Genomic DNA, 22,060 nt, shown 5'->3' on the forward strand with positions numbered 1-22,060 from the left:
CATCTCATGCCACGGCATGAGTCACGACTCATAACTATTTAAAACGACTTATGACAGGTTATGTCAAATGTTGTAATGTGTTATATAGTTAACATAAAGGCTTTATGAGTACATGTATAAGGACACCTACAGTAATGTGTTACCAAGTCCTCTAATAAATTACTGGGAGTAATATAGTGTATGAGACTTTTTGTGTTGTTATAAAAACAATGGTCCCTATTTAAATTGGAATCCATTGCGGTGAAATTGCCACGTCCGTTTGTGATATTACAACAACATAGACATTACTTCATTTAACAAACACTCTTTTATTACCTCGGACATCAATGCACATCATTGATCAACCTCGAGAACACGATGGTTTTGCAGGTTGTCTTCTTTGCAGTTGCACTATGCATCTCAGAAGATTGCTATCACATGAATGTAGTTCCTGGGATGTTTTACACTTTTCCAGACATTGTGAGATCTGATCATTTGCAAAACTGCAAAAAGGATGATCTGTAAGGCCACCTCTATCTTTGGAGCTGTCGCACAAGAGGCCATACTGTTTCATTTGAAATGACCTTACACAGAGGTGACATTCAACCGCCCCCCCACCCTCCTTTGTGGACTACACTCACCTACTCCGTCTTCCACATTTCAGGGATCTCTTTAACTGCACAGCACCGCTTCCTCCCTCTTTTCCCTTTCCTCCTTAGCCTACCAACTATTGGAGTTCAGCATCAATATAGCCTTTGTTGGGCCTCGGCGAGAGTATGGGAGAAATCCCTTATTGTCAGAGCACGACGCCAAGCCGGCCAGTGCTTGTTTATCCACGTGTCAGTGAGGCGGGCGTCAGAGTAACGGCCCACAGCCACAAGACATACCTGGTGGGACGAGGGAGAGGAGAGAGGGGTGAGAGACGCGGGGGAGAAGGGGAGAGGGGGCCGTGAGGTGAGACGAGCATAAGCAGCAGCCTTGTACTGTATGACCAGGGACTGTCTGGCGGGACAATCCATCATCTGAATGTGGAGAGTCAGCTGGTCTGACACGAGGAGAGGAAAATAAAAAATTAGGTGAGAGATGAGGGAGAGACGAGGGAGAGATGAGCGAGAGATGAGGGAGAGATGAGGGAGAGACTACGGAGAGACGAGAGAGAGATGAGGAAGAAACGAGGGTGAGATGAGAGAGAGACGAGAGAGAGACGAGGAAGAGACGAGGGAGAGACGAGAGAGAGAGCAGAGAGAGAGAGAAGAGAGAGAGCAGAGAGAGAGCAGAGATAGAGCAGAGAGAGAGCTGAGAGAGAGCTGAGAAGAGAGAGATGAGGGAAAATGAGACAGAGATGAGAGAGAGATGAGAGAGAGATGAGGGAGAGATGAGGGAGAGATGAGAGGAAGAAACGAGGGAGAGACGAGCGAGAGACGAGCGAGAGACGAGCGAGAGACGAGCGAGAGACGAGCGAGAGACGAGCGAGAGACGAGCGAGAGACGAGAGAGACGAGCGAGAGACGAGAGAGACGAGAGAGATGAGAGAGAGACGAGCGAGAGACAAACGAGAGACGAGAGACGAGAGAGACGAGAGAGAGACGAGAGAGATAGATGAGAGAGAGATTAGAGAGAGATGAGAAAGAGAGATGAGAGTGATGAGAGAGAGATGAGAGAGAGATGAGAGAGATATGAGGGAGAGATAAAACAGAGAGAGACGAGGGAGAGACGAGAGAAAGATGAAAAAGAGACGAGGGAGAGCTGAGAGAGAGATGAGGGAGAGATGAGGGAGAGATGAGGGAGAGATGAGGGAGAGATGAGAGATGAGAGAGATGAGAGAGAGATGAACGAGAGCTGAGGGAGAGATGAGCGAGAGATGAGCGAGAGACGAGCGATAGACGAGCGCGAGACGAGCGAGAGACGAGGGAGAAACGAGGGAGAGACGAGGGAAAGACGAGGGAGAGATGAGAGAGATGATAGAGAGATGAGGGTGAGATGAGCGAGAGATGAGCGAGAGATAAGGGAGAGATGAGGGAGAGATGAGAGAGATGAGAGAGAGATGAAGGAGAGCTGAGAGAGCTGAGAGAGAGCTGAGGGAGAGATGAGGGAGAGATCAGGGAGAGATGAGAGAGATGAGGGAGAGATAAGGGAGAGCTGAGGGAGAGATGAGGGTGAGACGAGAGAGACGAGGGAGAGATGAGAGAAAGATGAGGGAGAGATGAGGGAGAGATGAGAGAGAGATGAGAGAGAGATGAGAGAGAGATGAGAGAGAGATGAGGGAGAGATGAGGGAGACATGAGAGAGAGATGAGGGAGAGAGATGAGGGAGAGATGAGTGAGAGCTGAGAGAGACGAAGGAGAGACGAGGGAGAGATGAGCGAGAGACGAGCAAGAGCTGAGAGAGGACAAGGATACACATCTCAACTCTCTATATCCCTCAGGCCTTTCACTGCATAATGGTCTATCTCACTCTGTGTCAGGTTGCCAGCCACTCACCCTTGTCTGTAATAACAACTATTTTGTCTGTGCAGTATACTGCTTCTGCTTAGACATTCTCTTAGGACGTTTTTGTATTTACTGGCCCAAAATCAGCTTTTATTAAGTCAGCATTTCACGATATGGTATAGTATATTATTGTACACTCACTCTCTTTCTCTGTGTAAACATGAATTAAAGCATGGTCATGTGTTCGTTGGTCTTACCTGTAGGTCTAGAGGTGTGATCAATTACTGTATATTTATTTATTGTAATACCTTTAAAGGAAAATTCAGCCGAATATTTGTTCTCCTAATCGTCAAAAAAATAACAAGCTATTTCTGCAAATCATGAAGGGACAGATGAGAGATGAGAGAGATGAGAGAGAGATGAACGAGAGCTGAGGGAGAGATGAGCGAGAGATGAGCGAGAGACGAGCGAGAGACGAGCGAGAGACGAGCGAGAGACGAGCGAGAGACGAGCGAGAGACGAGCGAGAGACGAGGAAGAAACAAGGGAGAAACGAGGGAGAGACGAGGGAGAGATGAGAGAGATGAGAGAGAGATGAGGGTGAGATGAGCGAGAGATGAGCGAGAGATAAGGGAGAGATGAGGGAGAGATGAGGAAGAGATGAGGGAGAGATGAGAGAGATGAGAGAGAGATGATGGAGAGATGAGAGAGAGAGACGAGGGAGAGACGAGAAAGAGACGAGGGAGAAATGAGGGAGAGACAAGAGAGAGACAAGAGAGAGAAAAGGAGCGACGAGGGAGAGATGAGAGAGAGACGAGAGAGAGACGAGGGAGCGACGAGGGAGAGACGAGGGAGAGACGAGGGAGAGACGACGGAGAAACGAGGGAGAGACGAGGGAGAGAAGAGGGAGAAACGAGGGAGAGACGAGGGAGCGACAGGGAGAGACGAGGGAGAGACGAGAGAGAGACGAGGGAGAGACGAGGTAGAGACGAGGGAGAGATGAGAGAGATGAGAGAGAGATGAGGGTGAGATGAGCGAGAGATGAGCGAGAGATAAGGGAGAGCTGAGGGAGAGATGAGGAAGAGTTGAGGGAGAGATGAGAGAGATGAGATAGAGATGAATGAGAGATGAGAGAGAGAGACGAGGGAGAGAAGAGAGAGACGAGGGAGAAACGAGGGAGAGATGAGAAAGAGACAAGAGAGAATAAAGGGAACGACGAGGGAGAGATGAGAGAGAGACGTGAGAGAGACGAGGGAGCGACGAGGGAGAGACGAGGGAGAGACGAGAGAGAGACGAGGGAGAGATGAGGGAGAGACGAGGGAGAGATGAGGGAGAGATGAGGGAGACATGAGAGAGAGATGAGGGAGAGAGATGAGGGAGAGATGAGTGAGAGCTGAGAGAGACGAAGGAGAGACGAGGGAGAGATGAGCGAGAGACGAGCAAGAGCTGAGAGAGGACAAGGATACACATCTCAACTCTCTATATCCCTCAGGCCTTTCACTGCATAATGGTCTATCTCACTCTGTGTCAGGTTGCCAGCCACTCACCCTTGTCTGTAATAACAACTATTTTGTCTGTGCAGTATACTGCTTCTGCTTAGACATTCTCTTAGGACGTTTTGTATTTACTGGCCCAAAATCAGCTTTTATTAAGTCAGCATTTCACGATATGGTATAGTATATTATTGTACACTCACTCTCTTTCTCTGTGTAAACATGAATTAAAGCATGGTCATGTGTTCGTTGGTCTTACCTGTAGGTCTAGAGGTGTGATCAATTACTGTATATTTATTTATTGTAATACCTTTAAAGGAAAATTCAGCCGAATATTTGTTCTCCTAATCGTCAAAAAATAACAAGCTATTTCTGCAAATCATGAAGGGACAGATGAGAGATGAGAGAGATGAGAGAGAGATGAACGAGAGCTGAGGGAGAGATGAGCGAGAGATGAGCGAGAGACGAGCGAGAGACGAGCGAGAGACGAGCGAGAGACGAGCGAGAGACGAGCGAGAGACGAGCGAGAGACGAGGAAGAAACAAGGGAGAAACGAGGGAGAGACGAGGGAGAGATGAGAGAGATGAGAGAGAGATGAGGGTGAGATGAGCGAGAGATGAGCGAGAGATAAGGGAGAGATGAGGGAGAGATGAGGAAGAGATGAGGGAGAGATGAGAGAGATGAGAGAGAGATGATGGAGAGATGAGAGAGAGAGACGAGGGAGAGACGAGAAAGAGACGAGGGAGAAATGAGGGAGAGACAAGAGAGAGACAAGAGAGAGAAAAGGGAGCGACGAGGGAGAGATGAGAGAGAGACGAGAGAGAGACGAGGGAGCGACGAGGGAGAGACGAGGGAGAGACGAGGGAGAGACGACGGAGAAACGAGGGAGAGACGAGGGAGAGAAGAGGGAGAAACGAGGGAGAGACGAGGGAGCGACAGGGAGAGACGAGGGAGAGACGAGAGAGAGACGAGGGAGAGACGAGGTAGAGACGAGGGAGAGATGAGAGAGATGAGAGAGAGATGAGGGTGAGATGAGCGAGAGATGAGCGAGAGATGAGCGAGAGATAAGGGAGAGCTGAGGGAGAGATGAGGAAGAGTTGAGGGAGAGATGAGAGAGATGAGATAGAGATGAATGAGAGATGAGAGAGAGAGACGAGGGAGAGAAGAGAGAGACGAGGGAGAAACGAGGGAGAGATGAGAAAGAGACAAGAGAGAGAAAAGGGAACGACGAGGGAGAGATGAGAGAGAGACGTGAGAGAGACGAGGGAGCGACGAGGGAGAGACGAGGGAGAGACGAGAGAGAGACGAGGGGGAGATGAGGGAGAGACGAGGGAGAGATGAGGGAGAGACGAGGGAGAGACGAGGGAGCGACGAGGGAGAGACGAGGGAGGGATGAGAGAAAGATGAGGGAGAGATGAGGGAGAGATGAGAGAGAGATGAGAGAGAGATGAGAGAGAGATGAGGGAGAGATGAGGGAGAGATGAGAGAGAGATGAGGGAGAGAGATGAGGGAGAGATGAGTGAGAGCTGAGAGAGACGAAGGAGAGACGAGGGAGAGACGAGCGAGAGACGAGCAAGAGCTGAGAGAGCTGAGAGAGAGCTGAGGGAGAGATGAGGGAGAGATGAAGGAGAGATGAGGGAGCTGAGAGAGAGACGAGAGAGAGAGGAGAGAGACGAGAGAGAGACGAGAGAGAGACGAGGGAGAGACGAGGGGGAGACGAGAGAGACGAGGGAGAGATGAGAGAAAGATGAGGGAGAGATGATGGAGAGATGAGGGAGAGAGATGAGGGAGAGAGATGATGGAGAGACGAGGGAGAGACGAGGGAGAGACGAGGTTGACACGAGGGAGACACGAGGGAGAGACGAGGCAGAGAAGAGGGAGAGACGAGAGAGAGACGAGGGAGAGACGAGGGTGAGACGAGAGAGACGAGGGAGAGATGAGAGAAAGATGAGGGAGAGATGATGGAGAGATGAGGGAGAGAGATGAGGGAGAGAGATGATCGAGAGACGAGGGAGAGACGAGGGAGAGAAGAGGGAGAGACGAGGGAGAGATGAGAGAAAGATGAGTGAGAGATGAGAGAGATGATAGAGAGATGAGGCAGAGATGAGTGAGAGCTGAGAGAGTTGAGGCAGAGATGAGAGAGTTGAGGGAGAGATGAGAGAGATGAGAGAGATGTGAGGGAGAGATGAGAGAGACGAGGGATAGACAAGAGAGAGACGAGGGAGAGACGAGGGAGAGATGAGAGAGACGAGAGAGAGATGAGGGAGAGTTGATGGAGAGATGAGGGAGAGATGAGGGAGAGATGAGAGGGAGAGATGAGTTAGAGACGAGAGAGAGACGAGAGAGAGACGAGAGAGAGGTGAGGGAGAGATGAGGGAGAGATGAGAGAGAGATGAGAGAGAGACGAGGGAGAGACGAGGGAGAGACGAGGGAGACACGAGGGAGACACGAGGGAGAGACGAGTGAGAGACGAGGGAGACACGAGGGAGAGACGAGGGAGAGACGAGCGAGAGACGAGCAAGAGCTGAGAGAGAGCTGAGAGAGAGGTGAGTTAGAAATGAGGGAGAGAGATCAGGGAGAGATGAGGGAGAGACGAGGGAGAGACGAGGGAGAGACGAGAGAGAGACAAGAGAGAGAAAAGGGAGCGACGAGGGAGAGATGAGAGAGAGACGAGGAGAGACGAGGGAGCGACGAGGGAGAGACGAGGGAGAGACGAGAGAGAGACGAGGGAGAGATGACGGAGAGATGAGAGAGAGACGAGGAGAGAAGAGGGAGGGACGAGGGAGAGACGAGAGAGAGCTGAGGGAGAGCTGAGGAAGAGATGAGAGAGAGATGAGGGAGAAATGAGGGAGAGATGAGACAGTAATGAGAAAGAGATGAGAGAGTAATGAGAAAGAGATGAGAGAGATGATGAGAGATGAGGGAGAGATCAGAGAGATGGGAGAGACGAGAGAGAGACGAGGGAAAGACGAGAGAGAGAGAAGAGAGACGAGGGAGAGACAAGAGAGAGACGAGGGAGCGACGAGGGAGAGATGAGAGAGAGATGAGGGAGAGAGGAGAGAGAGATGAGGGAGAGATGAGAGAGATGAGGGAGAGATGAGAGAGACGAGAGAGAGATGAGAGAGAGACGAGAGAGAGACGAGGGAGAGAAAAAAGAGAGACGAGGGAGAGACGAGGGAGAGACGAGAGACAGACGAGAGAGAGATGAGAGAGAGACGAGGGAGAGATGAGAGAGAGATGAGGGAGAGATGAGAGAGACGAGAGAGAGAAGAGAGAGAGATGAGTTAGAGATGAGAGAGATGAGGGAGAGATAAGGGAGAGATGAGGGAGAGATGAGAGAGACGAGAGAGAGATGAGAGAGAGTTGAGAGAGAGATGAGGGAGAGATGAGGGAGAGATGAGAGAGAGCTGAGGGAGAGAAGAGGAAGAGATGAGAGAGATGAGGGAGAGATGAGGAAGAGATGAGAGAGATGAGAGAGATGAGGGAGAGATGAGAAAGAGATGAGAGAGATGAGAGAGAGATGAGAGAGATATGAGGGAGAGATGAGGGAGAGATGAGAGAGAGTTGAGAGAGGGATGAGGGAGAGTTGAGAGTGAGATGAGGGAGAGATGAGGGAGAGATGAGAGAGAGCTGACGGAGAGATGAGGAAGAGATGAGAGAGATGAGGGAGAGATGAGAAAGAGATGAGAGAGATGAGAGAGATGAGGGAGAGATGAGAGAGAGATGAGAGAGAGATGTGAGAGATATGAGGGAGAGATGAGGGAGAGATGAGAGAGATGGGAGAGACGAGGGAGAGACGAGGGAGAGACGAGGGAGAGACGAGGGAGAGATGAGCAAGAGCTGAGAGATGAGAGAGAGAGATGAGGGAGAGATGAGTGAGAGCTGAGAGAGATGAGGGAGGATGAGAGTGAGTTGAGAGAGAGTTGAGAGAGAGATGAAAGAGAGACGAGAGACGAGGTAGAGACAAGAGAGAGAGAAGAGAGACGAGGGAGAGACAAAAGAGAGACGAGGGAGCGACGAGGGAGCGACGAGGAAGAGACGAGGGAGAGACGAGGGAGAGACGAGAGAGAGACGAGGGAGAGACGAGAGAGTGACGAGGGAGAGATGAGAGAGAGACGAGGGAGAGATCAGGGAGAGATGAGAGAGAGATGAGCGAGAGATGATGGAGGGTTGACAGAGAGATGAGAGATATGAGAGAGAGATGAAGGAGAGAGAAGAGAGAGAGAAGAGGGCGAGATGAGGGAGAGACGAGAGAGAGACGAGGGAGAGACCAGGTGGAGACGAGGGAGAGACGAGAGAGTGACGAGGGAGAGATGAGAGAGAGACGAGGGAGAGATCAGGGAGAGATGAGAGAGATGAGGGAGAGATGAGGAAGAGATGAGAGAGATGAGAGAGATGAGGGAGAGATGAGAAAGAGATGAGAGAGATGAGAGAGAGATGAGAGAGATATGAGGGAGAGATGAGGGAGAGATGAGAGAGAGTTGAGAGAGAGATGAGGGAGAGTTGAGAGTGAGATGAGGGAGAGATGAGGGAGAGATGAGAGAGAGCTGACGGAGAGATGAGGAAGAGATGAGAGAGATGAGGGAGAGATGAGAAAGAGATGAGAGAGATGAGAGAGATGAGGGAGAGATGAGAGAGAGATGAGAGAGAGATTTGAGAGATATGAGGGAGAGATGAGGGAGAGATGAGAGAGATGGGAGAGACGAGGGAGAGACGAGGGAGAGACGAGGGAGAGACGAGGGAGAGATGAGCAAGAGCTGAGAGATGAGAGAGAGAGATGAGGGAGAGATGAGTGAGAGCTGAGAGAGATGAGGGAGGATGAGAGTGAGTTGAGAGAGAGTTGAGAGAGAGATGAAAGAGAGACGAGAGACGAGGTAGAGACAAGAGAGAGAGAAGAGAGACGAGGGAGAGACAAAAGAGAGACGAGGGAGCGACGAGGGAGAGACGAGGAAGAGACGAGGGAGAGACGAGGGAGAGACGAGAGAGAGACGAGGGAGAGACGAGAGAGTGACGAGGGAGAGATGAGAGAGAGACGAGGGAGAGATCAGGGAGAGATGAGAGAGAGATGAGCGAGAGATGATGGAGGGTTGACAGAGAGATGAGAGATATGAGAGAGAGATGAAGGAGAGAGAAGAGAGAGAGAAGAGGGCGAGATGAGGGAGAGACGAGAGAGAGACGAGGGAGAGACCAGGTGGAGACGAGGGAGAGACGAGAGAGTGACGAGGGAGAGATGAGAGAGAGACGAGGGAGAGATCAGGGAGAGATGAGAGAGAGATGAGCGAGAGATGAGATAGAGATGAGGGAGAGATGAGGGAGTGCTGAGAGTGAGATGAGGGAGAGATGAGGGAGAGATGAGGGAGAGATGAGGGAGAGATGAGAGAGAGATGAGGGAGAGGTGAGGGAGAGATGAGAGAGAGATCAGGGAGAGTTGAGGGAGAGATGAGGGAGAGATGAGAAAGAAATTAGGGAGAGATGATAGAGAGATGAGGGAGAGGTGAGGGAGAGATGAGGGAGAGGTGATGGAGTAGAGGCAGAATTAGAAGGGGAAACCCTCACTGATTTACCGGGAAAACTTCATCCCATGCAGACATGGGGAGAGCAGACATGAACTGACGTTTAGGTTTTTTTTGTGTGTTTAATTGGAGGGAGTGGGGGCATCTTACTTGGTAGGTTGTCCAGAAATACATAGGTACTCAGAAACCCTCCTTGCGGATAGAGATTTGAGTCCAAAATGAAACACTTTAAAGCAACCATACTGTGTACATAAAGCCCTGTGTAACCTGTGTAACATTTTTAAATGACATTGCGTCACTCATACACTGTAAGACTTTCCTGTAATTTCAACAATAAAACAGTGTAGATACCTTAAATGTGTTTTACAGAATTAATACTGCACGCTCTTAGAAAAAAAGGTGCTAAGTAGAACCATATAAGGTTCTTCAGTTTGTCCCCATAGGGGAACCCTTTTTGGTGCTAGATAGAACTGTTTGCAGAGGGTTCTACCTAGAACCCTTTATGAATGGTTCCACCAGCCTTATTAGCCTTTAAAATTAAACTCTTTATGACAATACATTACATATGTCATAAGTCCTTTCTTTGACGGCCTAGTTATACCCTAATGCATTGGTGTTAGGAAACTCCTGGTTTACAGGCCACATCAGGCCTTCAAGTCACATTATGCTAGCTTGCAAAGTGATGTGTAATTCCTATTAGAATCCAGCCAGAGTGAGAATATCCAACAATTGGAACTTTTAATCACCCACAACCTGCATTCAGAATGGCTGATAGGCTGAAAGGTTGATAAATGAGACTAGCTAAGCCATCTAAACTGGAACAGCCATCTCAGTAACGGGTGCATTAAGTCCAACTACTAACAGATTAGATTAGTTTAGAAAAATGTATGTTATTTATCTTTGTGTAGCATAAAACACAGATATTGAAACAACCAATTAAAAAAATCTACCTGCTATAGAACATGCTGGAAAATATGATAACGATGGGCTTGGTTTTTGAGTGGTTTAACTCTACAGAGAATTTTAATTAGGCCTAACCGGATGATAAGGAGGTTGAAGAGGTTGATTTAATTTAGAAAGACAATAGAGTAATGATGACTTTGTGTTCTGCCTATTTACAGTGTCAGCAGCAAATCATTTGACCATGCGATACAATTCTCTTTTATGTTTTACTTAATGAAAAGAAGCTGTTATGGGACTGTTTTACACTGCTCATAAAAATAAAGGGAACACTAAAATAACACATCCTAGATCTGAATGAATGAAATAATCTTATTAAATACTTTTTTCTTTACATAGTTGAATGTGCTGACAACAAAATCACACAAAAATTATCAATGGAAATCAAATTTATCAACCCATGGAGGTCTGGATTTGGAGTCACCCTCAAAATTAAAGTGGAAAACCACACTATAGGCTGATCCAACTTTGATGTAATGTCCTTAAAACAAGTCAAAATGAGGCTCAGTAGTGTGTGTGGCCTCCACGTGCCTGTATGACCTCCCTACAACGCCTGGGCATGCTCCTGATGAGGTGGTGGATGGTCTCCTGAGGGATCTCCTCCCAGACCTGGACTAAAGCATCCGCCAACTCCTGGACAGTCTGTGGTGCAACGTGGCGTTGGTGGATGGAGCGAGACATGATGTCCCAGAAGTGCTCAATTGGATTCAGGTCTGGGGAACGGGCGGGCCAGTCCATAGCATCAATGCCTTCCTCTTGCAGGAACTGCTGACACACTCCAGCCACATGAGGTCTAGCATTGTCTCGCATTAGGAGGAACCCAGGGCCAACCGCACCAGCATATGGTCTCACAAGGGGTCTGAGGATCTCATCTCGGTACCTAATGGCAGTCAGGCTACCTCTGGCGAGCACATGGAGGGCTGTGCGGCCCCCCAAAGAAATGCCATCCCACACCATGACTGACCCACCGCCAAACCGGTCATGCTGGAGGATGTTGCAGGCAGCAGAACGTTCTCCACGGCGTCTCCAGACTCTGTCACGTCTGTCACATGTGCTCAGTGTGAACCTGCTTTCATCTGTGAAGAGCACAGGGTGCCAGTGGCGAATTTGCCTATCTTGGTGTTCTCTGGCAAATGCCAAACGTCTTGTAAGCACAACCCCCACCTGTGGACGTCGGGCCCTCATACCACCCTCATGGAGTCTGTTTCTGACCGTTTGAGCAGACACATGCACATTTGTGGCCTACTGGAGGTCATTTTGCAGGGCTCTGGCAGTGCTCCTCCTGCTCATCCTTGCACAAAGGCGGAGGTAGCAGTCCTGCTGCTGGGTTGTTGCCCTCCTACGGCCTCCTCCACGTCTCCTGATGTACTGACCTGTCTCCTGGTAGTGCCTCCATGCTCTGGACACTACGCTGACAGACACAGCAAACCTTCTTGCCACAGCTCGCATTGATGTGCCATCCTGGATGAGCTGGACTACCTGAGCCACTTGTGTGGGTTGTAGACTCCGTCTCATGCTACGACTAGAGTGAAAGCACCACCAACATTCAAAAGTGACCAAAACATCAGCCAGGAAGCATAGGAACTGAGAAGTGGTCTGTGGTCACCACCTGCAAAACCAGTCCTTTATTGGGGGTGTCATGCTAATTGCCTATAATTTCCACCTGTTGTCTATTCCATATGCACAACAGCATGTGACATTTATTGTCAATCAGTGTTGCTTCCTAAGTGGACAGTTTGATTTCACAGAAGTGTGATTGACTTGGAGTTACATTGTGTTGTTTAAGTGTTCCCTTTATTTTTTTGAGCAGTGTATTTATTGTAACTCTTTTACAAATCACGTTTATTGTAACGGAAACGAACACAAGCTACGTGTTGCAGTAGGCCTTTAGAATAATGCAAAACATAATCCTTGACTCTATCAAGCGAAGCAAACGATGCAAGCCCACTGAATGAATGACAAATGGATGGAATGGGAAATAACTGTGCAAGTTACTTCACAATCTAATTTAAATTAGGCCTAACTGAATAATGAGGGTGAGGAGGTTGATTTAATTTAGAACAACAATAGTGTAATGATGAGTTTGTGTTATTCCTATTCATCAGCATTGTCACTCATGTTAATAATTTGACCGCGCACCTTGCGGGTTGATACCATTCTCTTTCATGTTTTACTTTGTAAAAATAAGTTGTTACAGGACTGTTTTATTTACTGTAACTCTATTACTAATCACATTTATTGTAAGGGAAACAAAAACATGCTACATGTTGCAGTAGGCCTTTAGAATATTGCAAAACATATCCAAGTTGATGAGCGGGAAACAAATGATGCCAGTCAGCCTGCACAGCCAGCCCATTGAAACTACACCTAAACTATACCAAAACTAATTTCACACAATAATCTGATGAGTGACAATATTATCAGTTATCAAATTGTACATGAAGAGATGGGTGCATCTTGTAATTTACAGATTCAGGTAAAGGAGCATCACTTTATCAAATCCTCCTTCAGAGTCACATGCCCTCAGAGTCACATGCAGGTAAAACATTTTGATTTCTATATAGTATCAGAAACAGCATATTCTGCAGTTTCTATGACACTTACCTTTGTCAAATAACTCTCAAAATTCAAAAGGTGCAGCTCAATTTCACTTTTTCCAAGAATATCCATGCTGTTCATGCATTCAGCACATGACCACTTGCACGGCAGCATTGCTCTGGCAACTAAAAACGAGTAACATAATACAATTAAAATTAAAATATGCTATTCTGTGTCAATGGATGAATGGGCGATAGATACCAGATATAAATTGATAATGGTGCATGTAACTTCAGTGAACTGAATGAAGAGGATGATGAGGGTGATTGAATTTGATTGATCTGAATGATGAGGGTGAAGAGGATGATTGAATTTAGAACAATGATGTCATGATGATGAAGGGCGGTCTAATTCTTTTATTGTGAAAGGCTGGAAATTGTATATAATTTCCTCTCAGAGAATCAAATCAGACACTGAGTACAACATACAAGCCCAACCAAACAAATGTATATGAGGTGGAGTCGGATGGAGGATTGGATATTGACCTTTAAATCGACGTTGCAGATTCTGATGTTGACTTCAAGCCTCTGCCTCCGATGCCTGAGCCTCGCCGCAGAAAAACCAGAACAGATCCAATTGAGATGGTGATCCCATCTACCACTGTGAGACAGGAGTCTGCCAGGGATGGCACGGTTTGGGTAGAAAAGAGTGACGAGAGCACAACACGAAGGCGGCCTTCCCAGAATATTCTCACAGATAGAGCAGGCCCTACACCTCAAAGAGACAAAAAGTTTGTGGGGCTTGCTCAGACAAAGCACCGAAGCTGTGTGCTGACCTGAAGCATAAAGATGAGGCGAGATTGATTCATGCGTAAAGGCAGGGGTACAAGGGCAAAATACAGTGTCCAATACAATCAAAAGATGACTGTTTTTATATATTTTCATGAATATATTTCCACAAATATCTCTTTATGCAATTCATCGGTTGCAATTGTTCATGCAATGGGGCTTCTGTTTAGGAATACGGCAAATCATTTCACCTTCGCACCTGGCTGATTATATTATTATTATCTTATCTTATTATCTATCCTAGCATAAAATAACTCACCAACAGTGAACCGTTCAAACTAGAGACACCAAACCAACTTTCACATGTTCAGACTATCCTAACTTGAAATTCTTAAAAACTTTAATCAACTATAACTGTAAAAATTTGCATACATTTGCATACAATGAATCGCCAATAACAACTCTTGAACCGTTCAAGCTAGAGACACCATGTAGTGTCTATGTTGTATTTTCTATGTTGTTGATCTAGATCGTGTAGATCTATGTTGGCCAGGGTGGTTCCCAATCAGAGGCAGCTGTTTCGCGTTGTCTCTGATTGGGGACCATACTTAGGCAGCATGTTTGGCACTAGTCATTGTGGTATCTTGTTCCGTATGGTTTGTTTTGGTGTTAACCTAGGACTTCACATATCGTTTGGTTTGTTGTTTTTGTTCGTGTGTGTTAAGTACGTTAATTAAATAAAATGTACGCTTACCACGCTGCGCCTTGGTCCGCTTCATCTTATAACGATCGTGACACACCAAAACAACTTTCAAATGTTCAAGCTATCCTAACTTCAAATTCTTAAAAACCTGTATAAACTATAACTGTTCACATTTGCATAAATTAGCATAAAATGACCCACCAACTGTAACTCTTGAACCGTTCAAGTTAGAGACACCAAACCAACTTTCATATGTTCAGGCTGTGCTAACTTCCAATTCTTCCAATTATTTTATCAACTATAACTATATACATCTGCATATATTAGCATAAAATAACCCACCAACAGTAACTCTTGAACCATTCAAGCTAGAGACACTTAACCAACTTTCACGTCTTCAGGCTATCCTATCCTATCAACTAATCAAACCTTCACAAGCTAGCATGCACACCACATTTTCTTAAGGAAATGTACTTTTCTAGTCATTGTGGGGCTTCTACTTATTATTTTTTATTATTCTTTAGTACGCTACTCATCTTATACTGTTTAAGCTGGAAACGCCATTCAAACTTTCAAACGTGCAGAATGGTCTCGCCTGAGTTGCTTGTATAATTAAAAAAAAATACCTTTTAAAATATTACACTTTTTGTCCTCCATCCCCTTGTATGGGATTTCCTCAACATTCTAAAGGCCCCATTGTGATATCACAACTTCCAATATTCCATTCACTGTAAATGAAACCATACAACTTTTGACACAAATCGGCTACTTTGACCACTTTGTTAACAACTTAGACAAAAAGTTAGAGTGTATGAAATCGTACACTACTTCTCTGCTTTCCAAGTCCGGTCGCAGAACAAAACTATCCGGTATGGGTCTAACGATACAGCTGTTTTAGTAACTACATAAACAACATTTTATGTAACTTTTTTGCACACAACTGCCATTTTGACCACTTCCCAACAAGTTAGACAAAATACCAGTCAAAAGTTTGGACACACCCACTCATTCAAGGGTTTTTCTTTATTCTTTTATGAAGACATCAAAACAATGAAATAACACATATGGAATCTTGTAGCAACCAAAAAAGTGTTAAACAAATCAAACAAAGATTCTTCAAATAGCCACCCTTGCCTTGATGACAGCTTTGCACACTCATGGCATTCTCTCAATGAGCTTCATGAGGTAGTCACCTGGAATGCATTTCAATTAACAGGTGTGCCTTCTTAAAAGTTAATTTGTGGAATTTATTTCCTTCTTAATGCGTTTGAGCCAATCAGTTGTGTTGTGACAAGTTAGGGGGGGTATACAGAAGATAGCCCTATTTGGTAAAAGACCAAGTCCATATTATGGCAAGAACAGCTCAAATAAGCAAAGAGAAACGACAGTCCATCATTACTTTAAGACATGAAGGTGTAGTGGGTGATTTTGGACGGAGTCAGGCACAGGAGGGTAAATCACAGAATATATGGTTTATTCAGGAACACAGCGGAACGCAGCTATGCGTAAAACACTCCAGTGTGGTAAATACGGCGCACTGGAGAAAAACAAGGCACACGGGTGAATATCCCGGCGATACAAAATACAAAGTAGCTCCACCGAGCTAGAGTCACCTCCACAATAACTAATCACACACAAAGACAGGGGGGCAGAGGGAACACTTATACAGGTACTAATGAGGGGATATGAACAAGGTGTGTGTAATAAACAAGACAAAACAAATGGAATGATGAGATGAGGAGCGGCAGTGGCTAAAAGGCCAGTGACGACGAACGCCGAAGCCTGCCCGAACAGGGAGATGAGGCAGCTTCGGAGGAAGTCGTGACAGTACCCCCCCTTGAGGTGCAGCTCCAGCAGCGCGCCGACATCGGCCTCGGGGACGACCAGGAGGATGCAGAGCAGGGCGAGCCGGGTGGCGATGGTGGAAATCCTGCAACAGGGAGGTATCGAGGATATCCCTCACCGGGACCCAGCACCGCTCCTCCGGACCGTACCCCTCCCACTCCACGAGGTACTGAAGGCCCCCCACCCGACGCCTCGAATCCAGGATGGAACGGACGGAGTACGCTGGGGCCCCCTCGATGTCCAGAGGGGGTGGAGGGACCTCCCGCACCTCATACTCCTGGAGCGGACCAGCCACCACTGGCCTGAGGAGAGACACATGAAACGAGGGGTTAATACGGTAATCAGGAGGGAGTAGTAACCTATTAGTAACCTTGTTTATTAATTTATTAATATTAGCCACTTTCACTGCAACATACGGAAACAAAACAAACTATGCAAGAGATTTTGTTATAGGCATCGAAGTATGATTCTATTGCATTGACACGCACGACTCAGCCCATACTCTACACAGACCAGTGCAGCATAACCAATAATATATAATAATAATAACCAATAAGAGCTGCAGTAGGCCTATATGCAAATAGACGATTGCCATGTATAGATCTGTGCCATTCACTTTGAACTGGACTGTGTTTACATCATGAGCGATCGTGAGTAGATGCACTTGTTTTGAGATCAAAGCGCGGGCTGCATGTAGCCAGTTATGCACATCGGTTCATATCCTTTACTAGTTAGTGAGTTATTAGCCCAGTTATAGATAATTTGTAGTCAGCAGGGGGTCAGAATTGCTTCCTAAAAGAGCACAAAACGTGTACATTTCTAGACATCTCTGAAAAGGGAGTCAGGTAAAGAGTTTTTTTTTGTCTTATATGGGCAATGTTGTATTTTGAGACGAGCTTGAAAAAGCTAAGTAGCCAATAGGCAGAGGGTAGCACAATTTCACTGATTCTTTGTAATTATGGCATTTTATTTTGTTAAGTGGTTTCTTGCATCAAACAACACAACAACATTTTCAGTCACCTCCTTGTCTGAAGAACAAGTCGATAAACAGGTTAATGTTAAGCCCTGCATGTTTTTTTGTTTGTTTTTTAAGTCTCATGGAATGTAGGCCTACGTTGAACACCACACATTGGCTGCTACTGTAGGTTGAACGATAGAACAGCTATTTCCATGTTAAAATGTTATGGGTTGTATTTTCTCCATTGGTTTTGATGGTAGGCTACTCTGGTAAGTCTACATTATGATCAAATAGCCACAGTAGCCTATTTGACCACTGACTGAAACTATAACTTAAAGCGAGCACAGCCTCAGTGTTCACAGTAAACGTGGAAGTTGCACAGAATATTCACAACGTTGAACTTCGCGCTCAGCAGACCTGAAATTTGCTCAGTGCCGAAAGAAATAAGAGGAAACATTGAATATAACCCACCAACAGTAACTCTTGAACCGCTCAAGCTACATACACCAAACAAACTTTCACATGTTCAGGCAATCCTAGCTTCAAATTATTTCAAACTTGTATCAACTTTATTGTCGTGACGTTACTTTCATTATTGTGATGACTATTATTTATAGAATAATTACCTGCTATGTTTAAATGTTACTAGATTCAATTAATCATGTAACAATTAAATCATTAGGAATTTGGGGCACCACGGGAAAAGTTGTTTGACGAGTTACCGTTTCCCGAAATAACTCTGAAGATATCTAGATATTTCTTATCATTTAACAGTAATTTATTAATCATTTACCTCATATCCGTCTCATTTTGAAAGTCGTAGACTCTTTCAAGTCTGCACGAACGAGGGTCTTACTGATCGTTCCGTACCACACAAATTGATGTAATTATTTATTTACTAATTAATAAAAATTGATAACACAATATACAAACACGTACATGGTATAGGTAGGGATTAGAAACTTAATACAATGAAAACGGGTCCCTAGCGGACTAACACAATATGCCACTACCTACCCTTACCACCTGGGGGCGGCCCGTCAGGAAGTCCAGGATCCAGTTGCTGAGGGAGGTGTTTAGTCCCAGGGTCCTTAGCTTAGTGATGAGCTTTGAGGGCACTATGGTGTTGAACGCTGAGCTGTAGTCAATGAATAGCATTCTCACATAGGTGTTCCTTTTGTCCAGCTGTGAAAGGGCAGTGTGGAGTGCAATAGAGATTGCATCATCTGTGGATCTGTTGGGGCGGTGTGCAAATTGGAATGGGTCTAGGGTTTCTGGGATAATGGTGTTGATGTGAGCCATGACCAGCCTTTCAAAGCACTTCATGGCTACATACGTGAGTGCTACAGGTCGGTAGTCATTTAGGCAGGTTACCTCTGTGTTCTTGGGCACAGGGACTATGATGATCTGCTTGAAACATCTTGGTATTACAGACTCAGACAGGGAGAGGTTGAAAATGTCAGTGAAGACACTTGCCAGTTGGTCAGCGTATGCTCGGAGTACACGTCCTGGTAATCCATCTGGCCCTGCAGCCTTGTGAATGTTGACCTGTTTATAGGTCTTTCTCACATCGGCCACGGAGTCTCCGTGTGTGGACTAAAGGTGGTCTAGAGTTTTTTGCCCTCTGGTTGCACATTTAACATGCTGGTAGAAATGAGGTAAAACGGATTTAAGTTTCACTCCTCTGGATGAGCATTTTCCTGTTTGCTTATGGCCTTATACAGTTCATTGAGTGTGGTCTTGGTGCCAGCATCAGTTTGTGATGGTACAGTGTGGGAAAAAAATATTTGATCCCCTGCTGATTTTGTACGTTTGCCCACTGACAAAACAATGATCAGTCTATAATTTTAATGGTAGGTTTATTTGAACAGTGAGAGACAGAATAACAACAAAAACATCCAGAAGAATGCATGTCAGAAATGTTATGAATTGATTTGCATTTTAATGAGGGAAATAAGAATTTGACCCCCTCTCAATCAGAAAGATTTCTGGCTCCCAGGTGTATTTTATACAGGTAACGAGCTGAGATTAGGAGCACACTTTTAAAGGGACTGATCCTAATCTCAATTTGTTACCTGTATAAAAGACACCTGTCCACAGAAGCAATCAATCAATCAGATTCCAAACTCTCCACCATGGCCAAGACCAAAGAGCTCTCCAAGGATGTCAGGGACAAGATTGTATACCTACACAAGCCTGGAATGGGCTACAAGACCATCGCCAAGCAGCTTGGTGAGAAGTTGGTGCAATTATTCGCAATGGAAGAAACACAAAATAACTGCCAATCTCCCTCGGCCTGGGGCTCCATGCAAGATCTCACCTCGTGGATTGCGACAAAATCCCTCCTGAGATGTGTGCAAACCTGGTGGCCAACTACAAGAAACGTCTGACCTCTGTGATTGCCAACAAGGGTTTTGCCACCAAGTATTAAGTCATGTTTTGCAGAGGGGTCAAATACTTATTTCCCTCATTAAAATACAAATCAATTCATAACATTTCTGACATGCGTTTTTCTGGATTTTGTTGTTGTTATTCTGTCTCTCACTGTTCAAATAAACCTACCATTAAAATTATAGACTGATCATGTCTTTGTCAGTGGGCAAACGTACAAAATCAGCAGGGGATCAAATACTTAATTCCCTTACTGTAAATAGACAGCTATGAAGAATATAGATGAAAACTCTCTTGGTAGATAGTGTGGTCTAAAGCTTATCATGAGATACTCTACCTCAGGCGAGCAAAAGCTTGAGACTTCCTTAGATATTGTGCACCAGCTGTTGTTTACAAATATAAACAGACCGCCACCCCTTGTCTTACCGGAGGCAGCTGTTCTATCCTGCCGATTCAGTGTATAACCCGCCAATTTATGTTATTCTTCTCTTCCTTCAGCCACGACTCTGTGAAACATAATATATTACAGTTTTTAATGTTCCGCTGGTAGGATATAGTAGTTTGCCTGTAGCCTGTAGTTTGTCCACTTTATTATCAAGCGATTGTAAATTGGCCAATAGTATCGATGGCAAAGGCAGATTAGCCACTCGTCGCCGGCTCCTTACCAAGCACCCTTATCTCCTTCCGCGATATCTCATTTTCTTTCTACTGCGAACGATGGGGATGAGGGCCCTGTCGGGTGTCTGGAGCAAATCCCTCTCGTCCGACTCATTAAAGAAAAATTATTTGTCCAGTTCAAGGTGAGTAATCGCTGTTCTGATGTCCAGAAGCTCTTTTCGGTCATAAGAGATGGTAGCAGCAACATTATTACATTTACATTTACATTTACGTCATTTAGCAGATGCTCTTATCCAGAGCGACTTACAAATTGGTGCATTCACCTTATAGCCAGTAGGATAACCACTTTACAATGTTTTTTTTTTTTTTTTTTTTTTTGGTGGGGTAAGGGGGGCGGTAGAAGGATTACTTTATCCTATCCCAGGTATTCCTTAAAGAGGTGGGGTTTCAAATGTCTCCGGAAGGTGGTGAGTGACTCCGCTGTCCTGGCGTCGTGAGGGAGCTCGTTCCACCATTGGGGTGCCAGAGCAGCGAACAGTTTTGACTGGGCTGAGCCGGAACTGTGCTTCCGCAGAGGTAGGGGAGCCAGCAGGCCAGAGGTGGATGAACGCAATGCCCTCGTTTGGGTGTAGGGACTGATCAGAGCCTGAAGGTACGGAGGTGCCGTTCCCCTCACAGCTCCGTAGGCAAGCACCATGGTCTTGTAGCAGATGCGAGCTTCAACTGGAAGCCAGTGGAGTGTGTGGAGGAGCGGGGTGACGTAAGAGAACTTGGGAAGGTTGAACACCAGACGGGCTGCGGCATTCTGGATGAGTTGTAGGGGTTTAATGGCACAGGCAGGGAGCCCAGCCAACAGCGAGTTGCAGTAATCCAGACGGGAGATGACAAGTGCCTGGATTAGGACCTGTGCCGCTTCCTGTGTAAGGCAGGGTCGTACTCTCCGAATGTTGTAGAGCGTGAACCTACAGGATCGGGTCACCGCCTTGATGTTAGCGGAGAATGACAGGGTGTTGTCCAGGGTCACGCCAAGGCTCTTCGCACTCTGGGAGGAGGACACAACGGAGTTGTCAACCGTGATGGCGAGATCATGGAATGGGCAGTCCTTCCCCGGGAGGAAGAGCAGCTCCATCTTGCCAAGGTTCAGCTTGAGGTGGTGATCCGTCATCCATACTGATATGTCTGCCAGACATGCAGAGATGCGATTTGCCACCTGGTTATCAGAAGGGGGAAAGGAGAAGATTAGTTGTGTGTCGTCTGCGTAGCAATGATAGGAGAGGCCATGTGAGGATATGACAGAGCCAAGTGACTTGGTGTATAGCGAGAATAGGAGAGGGCCTAGAACTGAGCCCTGGGGGACACCAGTAGTGAGAGCACGTGGTGCGGAGACAGCTTCTCGCCACGCCACTTGGTAGGAGCGACCGGTCAGGTAGGACGCAATCCAGAGTGAGCCGCGCCGGAGATGCCCAGCTCGGAGAGGGTGGAGAGGAGGATCTGATGGTTCACAGTATCAAAGGCAGCAGACAGGTCTAGAAGGACAAGAGCAGAGGAGAGAGAGTTAGCTTTAGCAGTGCGGAGAGCCTCCGTGACACAGAGAAGAGCAGTCTCAGTTGAATGACCAGTCTTGAAACCTGACTGGTTTGGATCAAGAAGGTCATTCTGAGAGAGATAGCAGGAGAGTTGGCTAGAGATGGCACGCTCAAGAGATTTGGAGAGAAAAGAAAGAAGGGATACTGGTCTGTAGTTGTTGACATCAGAGGGATCGAGTGTTGGTGTTTTGAGAAGGGGTGCAACTCTCGCTCTCTTGAAGACGGAAGGGACATAGCCAGCGGTCAAGGATGAGTTGATCA

The 22,060-nt window shown here is 46.3% G+C and overlaps 1 protein-coding gene across 1 annotated transcript; it reads left to right on the plus strand.

The window, feature by feature from the left end:
- Positions 1-1,161: 1,161 nt before the first annotated feature.
- On the plus strand, positions 1,162-8,881 carry LOC123493112 (luc7-like protein 3; the record flags this gene model as incomplete). Its single annotated transcript, XM_045227038.1, has 2 exons — positions 1,162-1,239; positions 8,792-8,881. Coding segments are annotated over exons 1-2 (168 nt in total), but the record flags the coding sequence as incomplete, so codon positions are not given.
- Between the last annotated feature and the right edge of the window lie 13,179 nt (positions 8,882-22,060).

This window comes from Coregonus clupeaformis, chromosome 18, assembly GCF_020615455.1.
Source record: "Coregonus clupeaformis isolate EN_2021a chromosome 18, ASM2061545v1, whole genome shotgun sequence".
NCBI lineage: Eukaryota > Metazoa > Chordata > Actinopteri > Salmoniformes > Salmonidae > Coregonus > Coregonus clupeaformis.